This window comes from Cibotium barometz, chromosome 52 (genome assembly GCF_041138505.1).
Source record: "Cibotium barometz isolate CiBa-2024 chromosome 52, ASM4113850v1, whole genome shotgun sequence".
NCBI lineage: Eukaryota > Viridiplantae > Streptophyta > Polypodiopsida > Cyatheales > Cibotiaceae > Cibotium > Cibotium barometz.
This window is the reverse complement of record NC_141097.1, coordinates 18,754,877-18,773,254: the sequence shown is the minus strand read 5'-3', so window position 1 is coordinate 18,773,254 and position 18,378 is coordinate 18,754,877. Positions and strand designations below refer to the sequence as shown.

Below are 18,378 nucleotides of genomic sequence, written 5' to 3'. Positions count from 1 at the left end.
AGGATATAGTGGACACTACAAAGAGGGGGTTTGTAAAGAATGAGAAAAAAGGAAGGATTTATGAGGCATAACGTTGTGTTGTGGAGAGGTAGGTAGGGCATGACGTTGTGTGGAGGGATAGGTCAAAAAGTGTGCTAAGGGCTTGGGGCTATGTGTGGATGTGCAAACCAAAATGGGGCATCATGGGGAGTCATCCAATTGCTGCAGATTCAAATCTCACACACACACATATGTAGACATACACATATACACACATGGACATGGACATGACATGTCAAGCTTTCATTGGAGGATGATACTGTAGAGTTTGACTAGATGCACTCAAGGCGTAGGGCAAAATTGTTGCCTTTTATGCTTGATTGATTCACGCAGGCAGTGTCCAGCTTGCATGACTGATTGATGCACACAGGTGGGCAAAAGCTGGACGGCAACTCCAACCCTTCTTTGATCTTTCTTCGCACGGTTTTTCACCCACAGCAAGAGGTCGTGAGCTTGCTTTGAATTGTCGTTGGTGCAGCTGCAGTCCCTTGTAGGGCACAGGTATTGAAGCATCTGGTAGTGGTACGTACTGCCCCATGGTAAAGGTGAAAAAAGATGCAGCAGCAATTGAGAAGGAGTACTGCAACGAGCTATAGAAAAGCAAGAATCAAATATCGATGTACGCGGTGGGGAGAGACAGGACAGAAGATCTGGGTGGCATCGGCTATGGCGTGCAAGCAGGCGCATTTTCCATCATGATCGCAGAGGTAGTAGTGCTTCTCTCTCTCTCTCTCTCTCTCTCTCTCACACACACACACACACACACACACACAGACCGAGTCTCTCTCTTGCTTTCTTTCTGCACAGAGATGGACACCCTACCTGCCCATAGGGTCCACGTGCTCTCTCTCTTTGTCGTACAATTTGTCTGGCCCATTTACAACAATAGAGTACCCTCTCTCTCTCTCTCTCTCTCTCTCGCTCTCTCTCTCTCTCTGCCTGAAAGCTGCATCTAATAATCTCCCTCCCCCCCCCCCCCCCTCCCCCACGCCCTTTTTTTTTCACCTGGGTCCTGCACTACGAGGAGAATCCTTTTGTCCTCTCTCTCTCTCTCTCTCTCTCTCTCTCTCTTTCTCTTTCTCTCTCTCTCTTCCCCGCTTCCCTCTCCCTCCCTTGCTTGTTGGTGCCTCTGTGTTTTTCCTCATAAGTGCCCAATTCCAGAACTACCCACAAAGCTTTACCCCCCCCCCCCCCCCCTTCCCGGCCCAAATCCCCCGTTTTTCCAGATTATCAGAAGCCCCCTTTCACCTCCATCCCACCCACCTCAGCCCGCTAAATTTACCTTTTCTCTGATCCACCCTCACGTGTGCAACTTCACCCTCTTTGCCTTTCCTAATGCCTCCCTTAACCTCCTGCATGACCTTTCTCTACCATCAGCCATAGCTGGGTCTCCCCCGGAGGTCTCTTCATGGCCCCCATTTTGCAGGGTGAGTTCATCTTACATCTCACTTTATGGACCATAACATTTGGATGCCCACTAATTATTAGTGTTTTTTTTTGGGGGGGGGGGGGGGCGGTTTTATTTTGGGCTCTTTTATTTGTTCCTACTACCTCTAATGACATACGCAACTATGTAGGCATTATGTCCATGGCTCGTTGTATTGTAACTCTCAGATTCCTGTTTTTGCAGAGTGCACAGCCGCAGCACTGATTAGGGGGTTACTTCTTTCCAGGGTTCCAGATCAGTTCATCGCATAAGAGACTGGCAGTTACCTGAGATTGCCATACAGTATTTAGGCCATAGCGCTTGCAACTTTTAAAGGTATTCTTAAGCGTTCAGGAGTGTTAAACAATTTACAGCCTGTTGCAGCAGCTGCTGCCTGTTGGGACGCTCCCTCAAGTTGTGTTATAAATGATTTTATATGCTGTGTTCTGCAGTCACATTAGCAGATGCTGAGGAGATCCAATGGAGAAAGTACAAGGGCTACAGTATAGAAGTGAGGATGGTCCAATCATGCAGTTTTGGCCCATTCAACATGAGTTTTTCCCAGGTCAAAGTCTCAGCAATTTGCCCCCAGGCACGCCCCAGTCACATCTAGCTGGCAGGCCAAGTTTTCCTTTAGCAGATGAGTCAACAATTCCTCATCAATTGCCGTTGACACGGGAAAATCTCTCACAACTAGATGTGGGAAATGTGGATGCTTCTGGCTCGAGGAATTGGAAGGATTCGTGGGAGTGGGACAGCTTCTTGTTTACAGCACAACAGACAGCGAATGGAAACAATCCACATGGAGGAGGTTGCCCACAACAGGCACAAGGCTCCAAGTATAAATCTTCATCTCCTTTGGACAAATCTGAAGTGAACCGGGCACTCGATGAACCTACTTTGCTCGAACTTGGGCTCAATAATAACAGATCGGCAACAGACGATGATGATGGTCTCTTGGCTTTAAAGCTTGGTGGGAATGGTCACTCGTGGGGGATGGATGAACTTTCCCAGAATGTGAAAAGAAGCCGGCATTCTCCACCAGAAACTCAGCAGCCACGGTGTCAGGTTGACAACTGCACAGCAGACTTGCAGAACGCGAAAGATTATCACAGACGGCATAAAGTTTGTGAGTTCCATGCAAAAGCTTCAAAAGCTCCAGTGTCCCGGATAATGCAACGGTTTTGTCAGCAGTGTAGCAGGTAGCATTTGAGGCAACAATAAGGCGAACAGTTATAAGTTCTTTCACATGCTTCAAATCACGCACGCACGCACGCACGCACGCACACAGAGACTCAAAAAAGACATTTTGTTTTTAAATCAACTACCTTTTGCAGATTTCACTTGTTACAAGAATTTGATGATGATCGAAGAAGCTGTCGAAGACGGTTGGCAGGTCATAACCGGCGTAGAAGGAAAACTCAGCCAGATGCAGCTGCAGCTTTAGCATGTCTCTTGGCAGATCAAAATTCTCTGTCAAGGATCATCAATCCATTAGAACAACTCCAAGGTGGGTTTGCAATACCTATTCTTGGTGTATTCTCTCTGTTGCACTTTTTTTTTCTTCTTTTGACCTAACGAACTGGACATGCTTCACCTAATTACAAGTGTCTGCCTCTTTCATGGTCCTTGGCATGACAATTCTTTCAATTGCATGGCCACAATATGAAGGGCTCATGCAGTATTCTTAGATTGTCCTTGGTGGATTTTCCATGTCGTTGTGCCAAGAGCGATCATGCCATGGGGATGGGCAACCCACTGCCTAAACATTCATTAAAGGGCTCACCCCTCTCAAGGGGAGTTGGCTTTGCTTGCAAGGCATAGTTGCATGAAATGGAAATCGGTTGATGTCTATCCAACAGATTTGGCCTAAAACTAGGAAATGGCAAGTCTTTAACTTTATATATTATCTTTGAATGGTAAACTTTGTAAAATTAAATAGAAATGAGGGAAAAAGTCCAGAGAATAGAGGAGAAACACGGGATGGATCAAAATCTGGAGGAGATGGCGAGGAAAATTGGAAAAAATCAAGACTTGGAAGGAAAAACTTGCCGGGGAAATTTTGATAGGATTGGGATATAATAAACAGAAAAACGCCGACTCGAGAAATGGTGTTCTTGCATTTTTGGCTGGAAATGGCCATTTCGTGTTACTATGCTGCAAGGAGCTCAAGTGATGATAGTGGCTTGGATTTCCTATTCAGAATGTGCTTTGGAAGCTGTTGTTGCACTTTTTTAGTCGGTATAGCATAGGCTATTGAGATATTTGATGATGTTCCAAGAGCAGCAGTGCCACATTGGGATGGTTCATGTTTCTTTGAAACATGCTTTGGGAGTTGTTGGTATACTTTTATAGTCAATATGGCATAGGCTTTTTAATATGTGTATGCTCTTATATTCCTTTCTTTGGTGTTCTGGATGGCATGTATGCTACAACCCAACATCTATTCTGGAAAGAATGCTCCAAAAGATCTTTTATCTTTTCTATGCGTAGAAAATTGTTAGTGTCTAGCTATGTGTGGATGTCCAGTCATTGAGTGCTTTTCCTTGATGCAACACCTTGATAAAGGCAGCAAGGGCAATAGTCTTCCCATATTGCGGAAGTTAAGTATGGGATTGTAGGCATATGCTCACTTATGGTACTGCTATGTGTGAACAGGGCTTAACCAAGGGCACTTTTTCCCATGTGGTTTTTTCCCTTGGATATCAAATGTGAAAGGACACTCTACATATAATATTTTATACTTCTATATTATATGGATGTGGCACACATGTAAGGGTTGACTTGCATTTTGTGGATACCACACTTTTGGCTCTCTCTCTCTCTCTCTCTCTCTCTCTCTCTCTCTCTCTCTCTTATTTCTGTGTGTGAGCTTCTCTACCCTGTACCTAACCCTAATGTGCAGGTTTGTGTGTGAGTCCAACACCAACAATTGGTATCAGAGCAGGGAGCTGGCCCTGGAATTCTGCCCCTGGAAGAAAACCTGCACCACCGCTTGTAGAGTTCCCTGCGAAATTCTGTCGTCGGCGCTTTCGTCTGACGGTTCCGTCGCTGCTCCTTCCGGCCACCAGAAGCCGGCGGCACTAGTGGGGAGCCCACCGTCGCCGCTCAGCCCGTGGGCGGCACCTCCCTCTCCAGTCGCGGTGGCGCTAGTGCGCCCAGAACCGCCGCCGCCCAAGAGCGCCTCCGCCTCCGTCGCTGCTCCGTTCCGGCCGGCAATAGCCGTGCCGTGCCCAGGCCGACGACTCAAGTCCGTCTCCGTCGTTGCTCTGAGCTCCGCACGTGCCCAGGTCGACGACTCAAGCCCGTTCCGGCCGGCAATAGCCGCGCCGTGCCCAGGCCGACGACTCAAGCCCGTTCCAGCCTCCCGGCGGCTTGCCTGCGACCTCCGTGCTCGCCCTGCGCCTACCGCCTCCGCCTGGACCGTCTGCTCTACCACGTACGAGGACCCCGTGTGCTCCTCCTCGTTGACTCTACAGCTCCGGCGGCTCCCTCCAACGGCTGCACCTCCCTATTGGCCCGTCAACATATGCGCATGTGTGCTCCCCGCCTAACGCGTGCGCCTCGCTGTTGGCCCGTCAACATATGCGCTTGTGTGCTCCCCGCCTAACACTTGCGCCTTTGCACGCCTGCGTCCTCATGCCCAAAGGTATTCTTTGTACACATTGTTATTCAAATACAAATACAAATTTTGCAGCCATTTCAAGGCAGGTCAGATTCAAACAAAATTCATGCCCTCTGCCAGAAAAATTGCAGGTGGTGCCATTCACTTTGTTTGGTTTGGAATTTGGGGGTTTTCAACATTGAGGTCAAAATCAGCAAATTGAGCCTATTTCAGTTGTAAAAAATTGGGGCTTTTGTGAAAATTGGCCAATTAAATGCACATTGGAGCAATTGGAGTGCATAAAAATTGGGGCTTTTCTGATTGGAGCATGTTATTGGGCATTACAGCTGTGATTTGTCGCGTATGTATACACATTGTGTGTAATTGGATAATTTGGTGCAGGTTTACACTTGCTTTGGTTTGCAGGCATACATTTGCACAGGACATTTGGTTGCCTGGCAGTGCACATTGGTGCTTGGTTTGCTTGCAGGTATATTTTGTTGACATGGCACAGAATGCTACATATATATTTGGTGTGCTCACCCAGGAGGACAAGTTGGATGGATCTAACTACTCCCTCTGAAGTTTCATGATCCGTAATTTGCTGGTAGCCAAAGGGCTTTGGGGCATCGTGTGTGGTGATGACACACGCCCACTTACCATACAGCCAGCCACGCCTCAAAGGGGAGGTGCTCAAAGAGCTCCTGATGTAGAACTTGCTCCCACACAAGAGCAGAAGAGATGGGACTCTAGAGATGCACAGGCCATGTCATTGATAGTCCTTTCAGTGAAAAGGACTATTATTCCGCACATTCGTTCTTGCAAGACATCGACGCTTGCATGGGACACATTGGAAGCAATGTATCAGGTATGCAACGAGGCAAGAGTTGCCTACTTGAAGAGACAATTGGATCTTCTTTCTATGGATGAGGGTGACTCCATGGCAGATCATCTCACCAAAGTGAAAGATTTGCAGGAACAATTGCTCAACATTGATGAGGTTATCCCAGATAGACAGATGGTCACCAACACTCTTCATTCTTTACCACCTTCCTACTTGGGCTTTCACACCTCTCTCAACCTCTTGATGAGAGGAGGTGGTGATCCCGTCACTTTTGAAGAGCTGGTGGGTTTACTCTTGCAAACAAGAGCAAACTTATCGAGCAACCGTGGTGGAGACAAGGCATTTACAGCCAAGGATAAGGGTAAAGCAAAGAGCTTTAAGCATGGGGGACAACAGTCTAGCAAGGCTGGTCATGGACAGCCCTCTTCTGGTAGTGAAAAGTCTGACAAAGGGGATGCAAACAAGCCCAAAAAGAAGGGCAAATGTCACTACTGCCATAAGCCTGGACACTACATCAGTGAATGTAGGAAGCGGATTGCAAAAGAGAAAAGGAAAGAAGCAGGCAATGCAATAGCAGACTCTTCTGATGACAAAGCACAGCAATCAGCTAATGTAATCTAAGAAGAGTACACTTTTTTGGTCACATGCACTAGTGACACACCAAGTACTTCAGTCTCACTGATATGTCTTGCATTGCATCTGACAGATAGAATGCATCATGGTATTTTGATAGTGGTGCTTCGAGCCACATCACTTCATGCAAAGATGTATTTCAGCACTTGGTTTATGCTTCAAATGGCCGCACTGTATCATGTGCAGATCATACCACATATCCAGTAATGTCATACTTATTGCAGCCAATGGTGCCAATATTTGTATGAAAAATGTATTGTATGTTCGAGAGATAAAGAAAAATCTGCTCTCCGTCTCAGCCATAAACGACCAAGGTTTAAAGGTTGAATTTGAAGATGGGAAGTGCTTGGTAAAAGACCCATCAAAGGGTTATGAAATAGTCACTTCTGGAACACGATACAAAGGCTTGTATAAGTTGGACAGCTATGACAAGCGTACTTATGATGCAAATACAGTGGCTGCCCACACTCCTGCTATGCATGATGCAGAGCTATGGCATGCTCGTTTTGGGCATGTAAATTTTCAGAGTTTGATGCTTTTGCAGAAGCATCATATGGTTGATAATATGCCGCCTCTTGAGTCTCCACCAAGACATGTATGTGAGGGGTGTATTTTGGGAAAGATGCAACGAAAACCATTCCCCAAAGATAGCTCTGTTAGAGCTGAAAGTAAATTACAGCTCATACATAGTGATGTATGTGGTCCAATGCGGACACACCATCCATAGGGGGGCATCTTTACTTCGTCACATTCATCGATGACTACTCCAGGTTTGCTTGGGCTTACCCCTTGAAAGCGAAAGTAGATGTGTTTACATGCTTTCGACACTTTGTAGCAATGGTTGAAAATATGTGTGGATGTAAAGTCCAAACACTCCGCTCCGATAGAGGTGGAGAATACATCTCAAATGCATTCAAGGATTATATGCTTCAAAAGGGCATCAAACACCAATGTACTGTGCCTTATACACCGCAGTAGAATGGTGTAGTTGAAAGGAAAAATAGATCTCTCATGGAGATGGCAAGATGCATGGTGAAAGCACAAAAGTTGCCTCACAAATTTTGGATGGAAGCTATAATGTGTGCAACTCATGTGTTGAACAGGTGTCCAACAAAAGCGTTAAAAACCATAACACCATTTGAGGCTTGGTATAGCCGAAAGCCAACAGTGGACTATATGCGTACATTTGGGTGTTTGGCATATGCACATGTGCCAGAACAACTCCGAACAAAGCTAGATGACAAAGCAATGAAATGCATTTTTGTGGGCTACAGCAATGAGAGCAAAGGTTACCGTCTTTATAATCCAACTACACGAAGGATGTTTGTAAGTAGAGATGTGGTATTTGCTGAAAATTCAGAACAGCCCATGTACAGCTTGTATAAAAGCAATGATACATGCATACAGGACATGTTTAAAGGACTTTTACCCATTGCAATTAGGGGGGATTCAGATCAGCCAGCCCCTACACAAGAAAATCCTCATGTAGAACATGTGGAACAGCCAGCCATTCAGCCCCCTTCTATGGAAGAAGTGGAAGATCTTGTCAGGGAAGAGCGAACAGCCATAGACACAGCCAAGTCAGTGCCAAGATGGTTGCTGAAAACTTTGCAAGAAAGCAAACTTGCAGCTCCACTCACAGGTAGAACAAGGGCTAGTTCCAGCCATGCCTTGAATATACATTGTGGGGAGTCTGCATTAGCAATGGGTGGCCTCTTTGATTCAGAAGAGTCTTCTTCTTATGAAGAAGCACATGAGAATGAGCATTGGTTGCAAGCTATGCAAGCTGAAATTTCTCTATCATGAAGAACAATACATGGGATCTTGTGGAATTACCTAAAGGCAAGCATGTCATTGGAACAAAGTGGGTGTACAAAGTCAAAAGAAAGTCTGATGGTACTATTGACAGGTACAAAGCCAGACTTGTGGCTAAAGGCTACTCCCAGAAAAAGGGAATAGATTATGAAGAAACTTTTGCTCCTACTTCGAGAATGACCACAATAAGATCAGTGATTGCATTGGCTGCACATAAAGGATGGATAGTGCATCAATTGGATATCAAAACTGCATTCTTAAATGGGGATTTACAGGAGGAAGTATATGTAAATCAGCCCATTGGTTTTGTAGTTCTTGGTGAGGAACATAAAGTATGCAGGTTACACAAAGCATTGTATGGGTTAAAGCAAGCTCCAAGAGCTTGGTATGATAAGATACATGCTCATCTAACCAGCCAAGGTTATGTGAATAGTCCAGCTGAATGCACATTGTATGTGAAGAAAACCGATGCCGATATTCTCATAGTCATCTTGTATGTAGATGACATGCTCATTACAGGTACTAGCAAAGCACAAATTTCAGATTTCAAAACTGATTTGAAAGCTGAATATGATATGTGAGATTTGGGGACTTTACACTACTATCTCGGAATACAGTTTATGCATACAGATGATGGCATTGTTAAGCAACAAACTAAGTACATAAAAAGTTTGCTAAAAAGGTTTCACATGGTTGAATGTAAGCCCATTTCTACTCCGGTAGAACCAGGTGTACGGCTTACTATGCATGATATTGGAGAGCCTTTTGAGGCCGGCATTTACAGCCAGGCAGTGGGATGCCTCATTTACTTGTGTAACACGAGGCCAGACATATCTTTTGGGGTGTCTTTGTTGAGCAAATTCATGCACAGCCCAGGCACAAAGCATTGGCAAGTAGTCAAACGCATTTTTCGTTATCTTAAGGGTACCCTGGATCTTGGTTTGTTCTATCCCGGGGGGACAGCTTGCAGCTTTATGTATACAGTGATTCAGATTGGGCTGGTGATTATGACACCAGGCAATCCACCAGTGGGAATTGTTTTTTTCTTGGCAGTTCATGCATATCTTGGTTGAGTAAAAAGCAACCCACTGTTGCCACATCTACTTGTGAGCTTGAGTACAGGGCAGTCTTCACAGCTACAGTAGATTGTGTATGGTTGAGGAGACTATTGGTTGATCTTCGTGAGTGTCAGCAGACACCCACCACCATTCTCACTGATAGCCAGAGTGCTATGGCCGTGGCATGAAATCCAGTATTTCATGCACGTACCAAGTACATTGAGATTCATTATCACTATGTCAGAGAGAGAGGCTACATGCAGGGGAGATCAGTTTATCTTACTACCCTACACAGGATAATGTTGCAGATCTATTCACAAAGGCTTTACTTCGAGAAAAGTTTGAAGCTTTCCACAAAGCTTTGGGCTTACTCTCATACAACGAGTGATCTGCTACCTTGTACAGGTTCACACTTCCACTACAGGGGGGATTTGTAGGCATATGCTCATTTATGGTAGTGCTATGTGTGAACAGGGCTTAACCAAGGGCACTTTTCCCATGTGGTTTTTCCCCTTGGATATCAAATGTGAAAGGACACTATACGCTATGACTATTAATGTAATTAAACAATACATTTTAAAGCACAGGTGTGTACACCATTTTAATTAGACCATGCTCAAAACTAACATAAATCTTTATTTCCATTTCAAGCTTTGGGGGTATCCTAGGTTTGGGCAAACCGGATTATTGAGGTACATACAAATGGGTAATAATCCAATGCCCCATAAAACCATATAAAAACATCTACCTGACATGGGTGTTGATCTTCCCCAAGAATCAAGCCTTTAATCCAAAAACACTGCCTTCCATGTACAACATTTCAAAGACCATGCAATTAATAGAAGGGTCGGTAGGTACATATATTTGTACAGCTGCACATGAACAATCGCAAATAGATTCAGCAGGTACGTCCACACACTTGCAGATGCTGTAACCAAGTACTCATGGGCAAAGGCAGTATGGTGGGTACAACTGCAGCACAATTGAAGACAAATAGTACATGGCTGTACAGCTGTTTGGAGCAGGTATGTGCAGAGGCCTGTACAGAGAGATATGGCATCATAGTATGGAGCAGTTTGTAGATGTATGGGCAGATATGGTGCTGTGCAAGGCTCGAGAAAAAGTACGGAGAGGTGTCGGACTGTAAAGAGAGACGATTGGGTGTACAAACGAGAGAGAAAGAGAGAGTGTCAAAGTAGTTGGCCATCTTTACAAAGGTGTTCCAACCTTAGAGAATCTCTTGATAAACCCCCACGTAGAAGGGTTACGTGGATGCACTGAAGAGCCAGCACCCACACGTGGGCATATACCAAAAAGATGCTCAAAATATATCGTCCTATAATCTCACGACCATTTCTTACCAATAAACATGTCTTGGCCTCCCTTTTGTTAAAAACCAGCCCAATATGTGTGAAATGCTTTATTTACATGGCACCCAAGTAATCCTCTTTTTAAAACTGACTACCCATATTATGAAAGTGTGAATGCCCAACAAATACACCTGTCCATAAGCCTTTGTTCACATGCTTAATGCCTCGAATGTCCACAGGGGCCCACGGGGGTGTGTTTCCACGCAGACAAAGCTTTTCACTTGTCCATAGTCTTGTCCCATGGACACTGCAAGTGCCCATCACAACTTGTATTTGACTATCCTCCATTCCCAAAGCTTGTATGCAAATTGCAAAGGGCCTATGGCACGAGACTGGTGACATCTCCCCTATCTTTTGAAAAGAGTTGTCCAGAACCGGTTAACAACCATATATATGTATATTCCATATATCAGAATGACAAAGGCCAGATTTGACCAATGTAGAATCAAAGACCTCAACACTACCCGAATTTCTTTCAAGTGGGTACGTACTACTGTCTTTCAAGTGGGTGCCGAATGCATTCCCTCGATATGTAACTTCCGGAGGGCCCATGGTTCCACAAAAGACTTGTGACAAGTGTGAGGCCACTTGTCCTACTTTGATCCACGTTCTGACAAGTGTGAGGCCACTTGTCTCACCTTGATCCACTTTCTTGCCACATGTCCCAATCTAAGAAATGGGTTCTCCCATAATCTTTACCTTTAAAAATATCCTAATTGGTAGATCTTCTATGAAATGTGCTTAGGCATGTCTCCCCATTTGCTCAATTCTAGACGTAAGGACGTGAACGGAATTTCCATCAAAGTCAGGCCAAAAATAGTAACCCTCCTAGATTTTAGGAGTATGATCCTTTGTATTCTAGGATAATTCCCCATTCCCAGCTTGTACTTTCCAAATATTTAGACGTCATGGAGTCCATTAGACCCCTTTCATATTGAAAAATGTTCAGGCTAGTGACACAACACTACTTCCCTCTATCTCTCAAGTGGGTGCCGAGTCTATGACACTATCCCATCTTTCAAGTGGGTGTTGACTCTACAATGTTATCCACTATCTTTCAAGTGGGTGCTGCATGCGCAACTGTTACTCCATATGGGAAGATGTGTAAAACCGTCCGTAGAAAATCCTCAATCCATGAGATATCATGTATTCCATAAATCCAATGCATTTCCCAATAAAGGGAGCCATAAACATACTTATCCTAGTAAAGGGAGCCATAAATCCATATTCCCAAACATACATCTTTCAAATAAGCTGAGATATGTAACTCCATGCTTGGGTTCGCAAGTAATATCCGACATAATGTCCATGGAAACTTCTTGATGAGAAATCCGACAAGTTATATATCCATAAAGCCATAGAGCTTGAGAATTCCAATGATAATTGTCATATATATAGATCCTTGGGCAAAATTTGCTCCATAATCATTGTCCATAATCCTTGGTATCATATATATCAAGCTTCTCAGCCTTTAGCAGTGTTTCCATGAAACAATCTCAAGTCAAACAGCATACAGGGGTTAGATGTTCAAAGACACAATTTCCGATAAAATGAAGCAAGTAGATGAACTTTGCAAAATTTATAATAAAATCTGATTGCAATACTTAGCTTCTGAAATAGAGTCAGAGTTGCCTTCCGTGTGGTGAACATGTCTCCTAGGCAAAAGCAAACAAGACATTGCTCCAATGTGTGATATATCAACTTTTGACAACTTCCTTGTACATGGTTTGTCCATACCAAGATAGTCTCTTACTCTTGAAGCATAACTGATCCAAAACTTTGATGGTTGGCCTTAATGCAGCTTAACTACACTAATAGCCAACTTTTACCCCAAACTGGTTGGTCTTCTAAACCATTTGGATGGAAGATAGGCTTCGATACCAATGTAACTCCGACGGGGGTTTTAAAAGGCTGGAGTATTAATGTAATTAAATATTACATTTTAAAATACAGGTGGTTACACCATGTCAGTTGCATCATGCTCATAAATAACATAGCCATTGGCCATATCCATATGAAGTTGAAAATATAAACTTGCACAATGGACACCACACTAGGGTCGGGATGGGCCAACCCCCGTCGAAAGGTATCTTTATTTTCATTGCAAGCTTTGGAGGTTTCCGGGATTCGGACAAACTGGATTATCTAAGTATATATGCCAATAACATGAATCAAATACAATTGGGTATAATCCAATGCCCCATAAAACCATATAAAAACATCTACCTGACATGGGTATTGCTCTTCCCTAAGAATCAAGCCTTTAATCCAAAAATACTGCCTTCCACGTACAACATTCCAAAGACCATATGCAATTAATAGAAGGGTCAGCTGGTACATATATTGGTACCGTAGCACACGAATGATCCCAAATAAGTTCAGCAGGTCCACAGACTTGCAGGTGCAGTACAGAAGGTACAGAGTAGCATAGCCAAGTACTCGTAGGCAAAGGCAGTATGGCAGGTACAACATTAGCACAATAGGACATGGTTGAACAGCTGTTTGGAGCAGCTACGTGCAGGTACAAGTAATAAGTTCAGGCCCGTACAGACAGAGACGACATAGTACGGAAGCAGCCATCAGCAGTTTGTAGATGTGCGGGCAGATATGGTGCTCTATGAGCAAAAGTATGTAGAGCTGTTGGATTGTAAAGAGAGGCGATACATATTCATCTTTGGAATATACAGTAGATGAGGTTCACATGTCTTGTCTACTTTGTGCTTGCAAAGTGCAAGATTTGTTTGATTAGCATCAATCATCATTAGTTTAGCATTAATATAAATCTTATTAAGTCTTGTGCTGTTAGCATTCATGTGACAACATACCCGGTCCATGGCCTGGCCTCTGGGCACCTGGCTGAGGCTGCTCTAGGGCTGTCCAAAGCCCTCCAAACAGGCCCCAAAACTGCACACGTTCTCCCCATGCCAGAATCTGCCATCTGGCAGTCCATCTCCATTTTATGCATTGCTGGTGTTCTTCCAAGCCTGTCATTCTTGTAGGTCATTGCCTGTTGGCACCATCACAAGTTGCCGTAGTGCATCTCTAAATTTCAGTCACTTGAGCCTTTGTCCCTTGATCAAACGGGCTTTCAACATGATCTTTTTTTTGGCAGGAAAGGATGAGCTGGAAAGGCTGCTTCGGGTGCTGAACGGGGGAGATGCTCTCCTACAGACCCTTTTGAATGCAAGAGCAGCTGTCGGAGATGCAGAAAGCAAATCTAGGGTAGTGGGAGGTGCACCACCCAATGATCTCGTGAATGTGATCGCCAAGTCACAACTTCTGAGCAATTTACTGCTTTCTAACCCCGCACTTGCTTGTAACTTACCAGTCGTAGGATTGCCTGCCGACACTCCAATTTCAGCTTTGTCCAATGCACTGCTATCATCTCTGTCACAATTACAGCAGAAAAATAACGGGAATATGGGCCATGGTGGGCCTGTTTCTATACAAGAAATGGGAAAGCAACCAGAGTCTTTCATGAATTCATTAGGCACACCTGCTGGTGCAAAACAGGATGCTTACTCCAGGCACTCTACTGGGGAGCAACTGGGTTCTCTTGCCGTTGCAAGCGCAACTGAGCACCCGAGGCTGGCTAGAGAGCCCATCATGTCCCCTATGTGCAGTGATAAATCAAATGACTCTAATGGAGAGTCCATGGATGAACGGATTCACATTGATTATGCTCAAAGAGGAGGTATGAATGAGAGCCATATCCAGCTCGATAAAAGGCACTTGAATGATCAAAACAAAAACTATCACAGCGCATCATTGATGGTGTCTGGCAGAAAATTTCAAACAGCTGGAGAAATACAGGCTAAAGGTGCTATGTGTGTCCGTCCAGATAACCAAAGTCCATCCCCGGAACAACTCAAGACAACAGTCTTGGGGTCAGATCACTCTTCAGATTCTGACCTTGACAAACAGGTATCCTATTCTTTAATTCAAGAGCATTTTTGTGCTGGATTTTTGTGTTCCTATTGATATTTGATGGATGTCTTTGATATACAGGAACATACATTTCAGCTCTGGTTTAAGATCTTTGACAGGGGCCCTTCAGATTTGCCTTCTTCACTGCGAAAACAGGTAATTCTTTTGATGCTTCAAAAGGATTGAAGTTCAGATGGCACTTTTAGAGTTGACAGGTGCCCTTGCTCAAGTGGCCATTGCCCCGAAGGGGCATGAGATGCACTTCTGTCCTTTGAACACGGTTGTTTTTTCTTGTTCTCCAGATGCTCGAATGGTTGGACCATCTGCCTTCTGAAATGGAGGGCTACATCAGACCCGGCTGTATCATACTTTCAGTTTTTCTACGGATGCCAGTCCATGCCTGGGAGAAGGTACATGATCCATTGTTGCCGATGCTTCACAAGTTAATGTTTCTTATGTACCCAAATTGGATCACTTCCATGTTGAGTGTACCGTAGTCTCTAATATGTGAATCAATGTCATCTTAACTTGATACCAGTTTGCAGTTATGTAGAAATATTGAGGGGAGCTTGTACAAGCTGGTGCAGAGCCCAGATGGAGGTTTTTGGCGTAAAGGGCGGATGCTTGTGCATTTAGGGGAGGCCAGTGCTTTCATTATTGAAGGTAGGTTAGTCTTCTTATGAGTGCAGTGTACTTTCTGGGTGTTTAAGTGAAATGTTTTGCATGTCAAACCAGGAAAGGTGTACCCGAACGTGAATCCCAAACCACTGCAGACACCAAATTTGGTTTTAGTTCAACCATTTGCCATAGTGGTGGGAGAAAACGCAGATCTTATCCTAAAAGGTCACAACCTGAAGGTTCCTGGCACAAAGTAAGGAAGGTGGCTTCAAGTTTCTTCAATTGTGCTGTTTCTTGTGTTCTATGAACACTTCTTATATCTCTTTTTATTGTGCTTGGATTTTTCAGAGTCGTATGTGCATATGAAGGGAAGTGTATAGACAAGGAATTAGCATTGTCCACCAGTTTTCGGGAGAGAAAAAGGGATAGAGACGAGGAAAGAGGGATGCCTCTTGCAGGGCTTGATACACAGCAAGAACAAGCTGCCACCTTTTGTGTGGGACCTTTCAATAATATGGGGCATAGTTTTATCGAGGCAAGTGGATTTGATTGTTGTGCATGCATGCACACATGTTATAAATATGCATGTACACATACACACATCCACGCACACGTGCACGTGCATGTGTGCATATTTGTGCATGTTATTGAAATGTATGTATGCATATATGTAAATTGTGTGCGTGCATGTGTGTGCGTGCATTCATTCATTAACAATGTAACTGTTTCTTGCTTAATTTTAGCTGTTTTAAGAGATTTACCTGTTTTTTTTTTTCAAATAAATAGGTGGAGGGACACCGGCTTAAGGGAAATACTTTTCCCATTGTCATAGCAGACAGGCCTATTTGTGAAGAAGTAAGCTTGTTAGAGAAGGAATTCGTAAGAAGTCGTGTGAATAACAGACCCTTGGAAACAACGAGGCCGAGCAAAATAGAAGCAGACATCACCCATTTTTTATATGAGCTGGGTTGGCTTCTACAAAGAATTCAGTGGAAGGTACATTACATAGATTCAGGGATACAAGAATTCTCACCTGCAAGATACAGATGGTTGCTGCGGTTCTCCGTAGAGCATAGCTGTTGTGCTGTAGTAAGGAGGGTTTTGGACCTGCTGTTCAGTACAGGTGGTAACTCTACAGAGCATGTATATTCAAGGGCTCTTGAGATTTTATCAGAAGCCAACCTATTACATGTTGCTGTTAGAAGTAACTCGAGGGCTATGGTGGAGTCCTTGCTGGGGTATACTACTCCTGTTGCTGCTGCTTCGTCGGACCTGAAGCAGGGATGTATATTCAGGCCTGATACACCCAGTTATGATGGGCTTACACCTCTTCATGTTGCTGCTAGCATGCGTGCTGCTGATGGTGTCGTGGATGCATTGACAAATGCTCCAGAAGAGGTGCGTATTAACCAGCGTCTGCAGGTTTCCACCTTTCTGTTGGTCCTATTAATGCTGATTTGTCTCTGGGGTTATGCAGTTATGGGCGATGACATGGACGAGTGCAAAGGATTCGGTTGGTCAAACTCCTTTGATGTACGCGTTGGCTGCTGGCAATCATGCGTCTGTGAAACTGGTGCAAAGCAAGCTGCAAAAGCTTGATATCAGGGGTGCTGCGGAGAGAAAGGGAAGTGATGCAAAGGCCCCACATTTGGCCCTCAGTATTGGTGGTGAGGACATCAAGTCAAACTTCCCATCTTCACCAAGAAAGGTGCCCTTGGCCAAGCAAATACAGCACTGTACTTGCAAGGGCAGAGAAATGCTACTAACCCAAAACCTTCCTCTCAGAGTTCGTGGTTTAAATGCAGGATCTACATTCCGTCCCTTCGTGTTGTCAATGCTTACCATTGCAGCAGTGTGTGTGTGTGTAGGGTTATTGATGAAGGGCCCTCCTAGTGTTAACTTTGTGCAAGGTCCATTTGTGTGGGAGTCCGTCATGTTTGGCTTCATTTGAAGGCAAAATCGCAACAGGAAACAAATGCTAAGGGGGGCTTGTGCCATTGAAGAGCTACATACATAAGAGTGATGGTAAGGTCTTATGATACCCTCTTTCTTTCTCTAACAACGTCGAACAGACACTGATTTGGGGAGGGGGGTTGGTATGACATCTTTGGGATATCATAGCTCACTGCTGTACTGATTAAAAACACTTTGATGAGATGTCGATAAGTTGATGAATTGAGGTTTGTCAAAAGAGGTAATCACATTTGCATAAGCATTATTATGCTCTCCTGATTGGGATTGTTCAGTTTTTGAGTTAGCTTATTTATTGACATGCCTTTTTGAAGGTTAAGTGAGTGTCTGAATCTGTTTCGAAGAAGGAAATGTTCCTGTAGATATTACAAATTGTATGCGCAAGTCTGCTTGTAAGGAAATGCTCACGTATCAATCTTAAACCTTCCAAGGGAACAGCATAATTTTATAGTCTTGTTTTGTTTGTGACAATGATCGTCAGTTCAAAGCATTTGCAGGTGGTGGTGGTTTCATCGGTGATTGTATGGATACTGGTCTGGTGGAGACATGCATTGTGGTTATAACCATCTGTCTTGGACCAAGGGTACAAGCTCCGTTTCTGTGTGTTGTCCCCAACTATTTGAATCTTGCTGCCAAGTATGCATGGAGTACGATCACACCATCCCTTTGAGTGCCCTGGTGTGTGTGGTGGCAGAGTGGAGTGGTGCCTCATAGCAAAGCTCAGAAGGAAAGTTGTAAACATTAAATATATGGTACAAGGACATCACAAGTCCATTGTCATTCTTCAAAGGTATTATGGTCAACATCAATGTTATGCTAGGTCCATGTTAGGTATGAAATTAAGTCCTAACCAACAAGTCGTTAATCCATCTCTATGTTTGCTTCAAGGCGATTTGTTAGAAGCATTGATCGAATTGAATGATCGTAGGTTCAAAGTATCTACAAGCTTTTAAGTACTTTCAGCCTAATGGTTGAAAGAAATTTTCGTACAAGTACCATAGCTGCTACCCTCATGTGGTGACTATCATCCTGTTGTGTGTATACTTGAATTCCCTTTTGTTTGATGACTCTTT

The 18,378-nt window shown here is 44.1% G+C and overlaps 1 protein-coding gene and 1 long non-coding RNA gene across 7 annotated transcripts; both read left to right on the top strand.

Moving 5' to 3' along the window:
- The first annotated feature begins 329 nt into the window (after window positions 1-329).
- Window positions 330-17,624, top strand: LOC147608910 (squamosa promoter-binding-like protein 16). 6 transcript variants are annotated; one of them, XM_086788823.1, is made up of 13 exons: window positions 330-409; window positions 518-746; window positions 1,713-1,801; window positions 1,918-2,667; window positions 2,803-2,975; window positions 13,902-14,713; window positions 14,798-14,872; window positions 15,019-15,126; window positions 15,262-15,379; window positions 15,452-15,587; window positions 15,683-15,869; window positions 16,121-16,732; window positions 16,812-17,624. In XM_086788823.1, exons 4-13 carry the CDS (start codon window positions 1,946-1,948, stop codon window positions 17,283-17,285), a joined length of 3,417 nt encoding a protein of 1,138 aa, XP_086644949.1. In that variant the 5' UTR covers window positions 330-409; window positions 518-746; window positions 1,713-1,801; window positions 1,918-1,945; the 3' UTR covers window positions 17,286-17,624. The 6 variants fall into 6 exon arrangements, with proteins under 6 accessions (XP_086644949.1, XP_086644946.1, XP_086644947.1 ...); XM_086788820.1 differs by having other exon boundaries at window positions 1,670-1,801; XM_086788821.1 differs by lacking the exon at window positions 330-409 and having other exon boundaries at window positions 412-746.
- A 124-nt stretch (window positions 17,625-17,748) lies between these two features.
- Window positions 17,749-18,094, top strand: LOC147608909 (uncharacterized). Its single transcript, XR_015264409.1, has 2 exons — window positions 17,749-17,888; window positions 18,000-18,094. It is a non-coding gene; the product is annotated as an uncharacterized LOC147608909 (long non-coding RNA).
- Window positions 18,095-18,378: the final 284 nt, after the last annotated feature.

Excerpts from the sequence above, each read along its gene's own strand:
- LOC147608910 (XM_086788823.1), top strand. The coding sequence starts at position 1,946 with ATGGAGAAAGTACAAGGGCTACAGTATAGAAGTGAGGATGGTCCAATC. Across the intron at positions 2,976-13,901 it reads TCCATTAGAACAACTCCAAG|GAAAGGATGAGCTGGAAAGG; the intron begins GTGGGTTTGCAA and ends TTTTTTTGGCAG. Across the intron at positions 15,588-15,682 it reads CTGAAGGTTCCTGGCACAAA|AGTCGTATGTGCATATGAAG; the intron begins GTAAGGAAGGTG and ends TGGATTTTTCAG.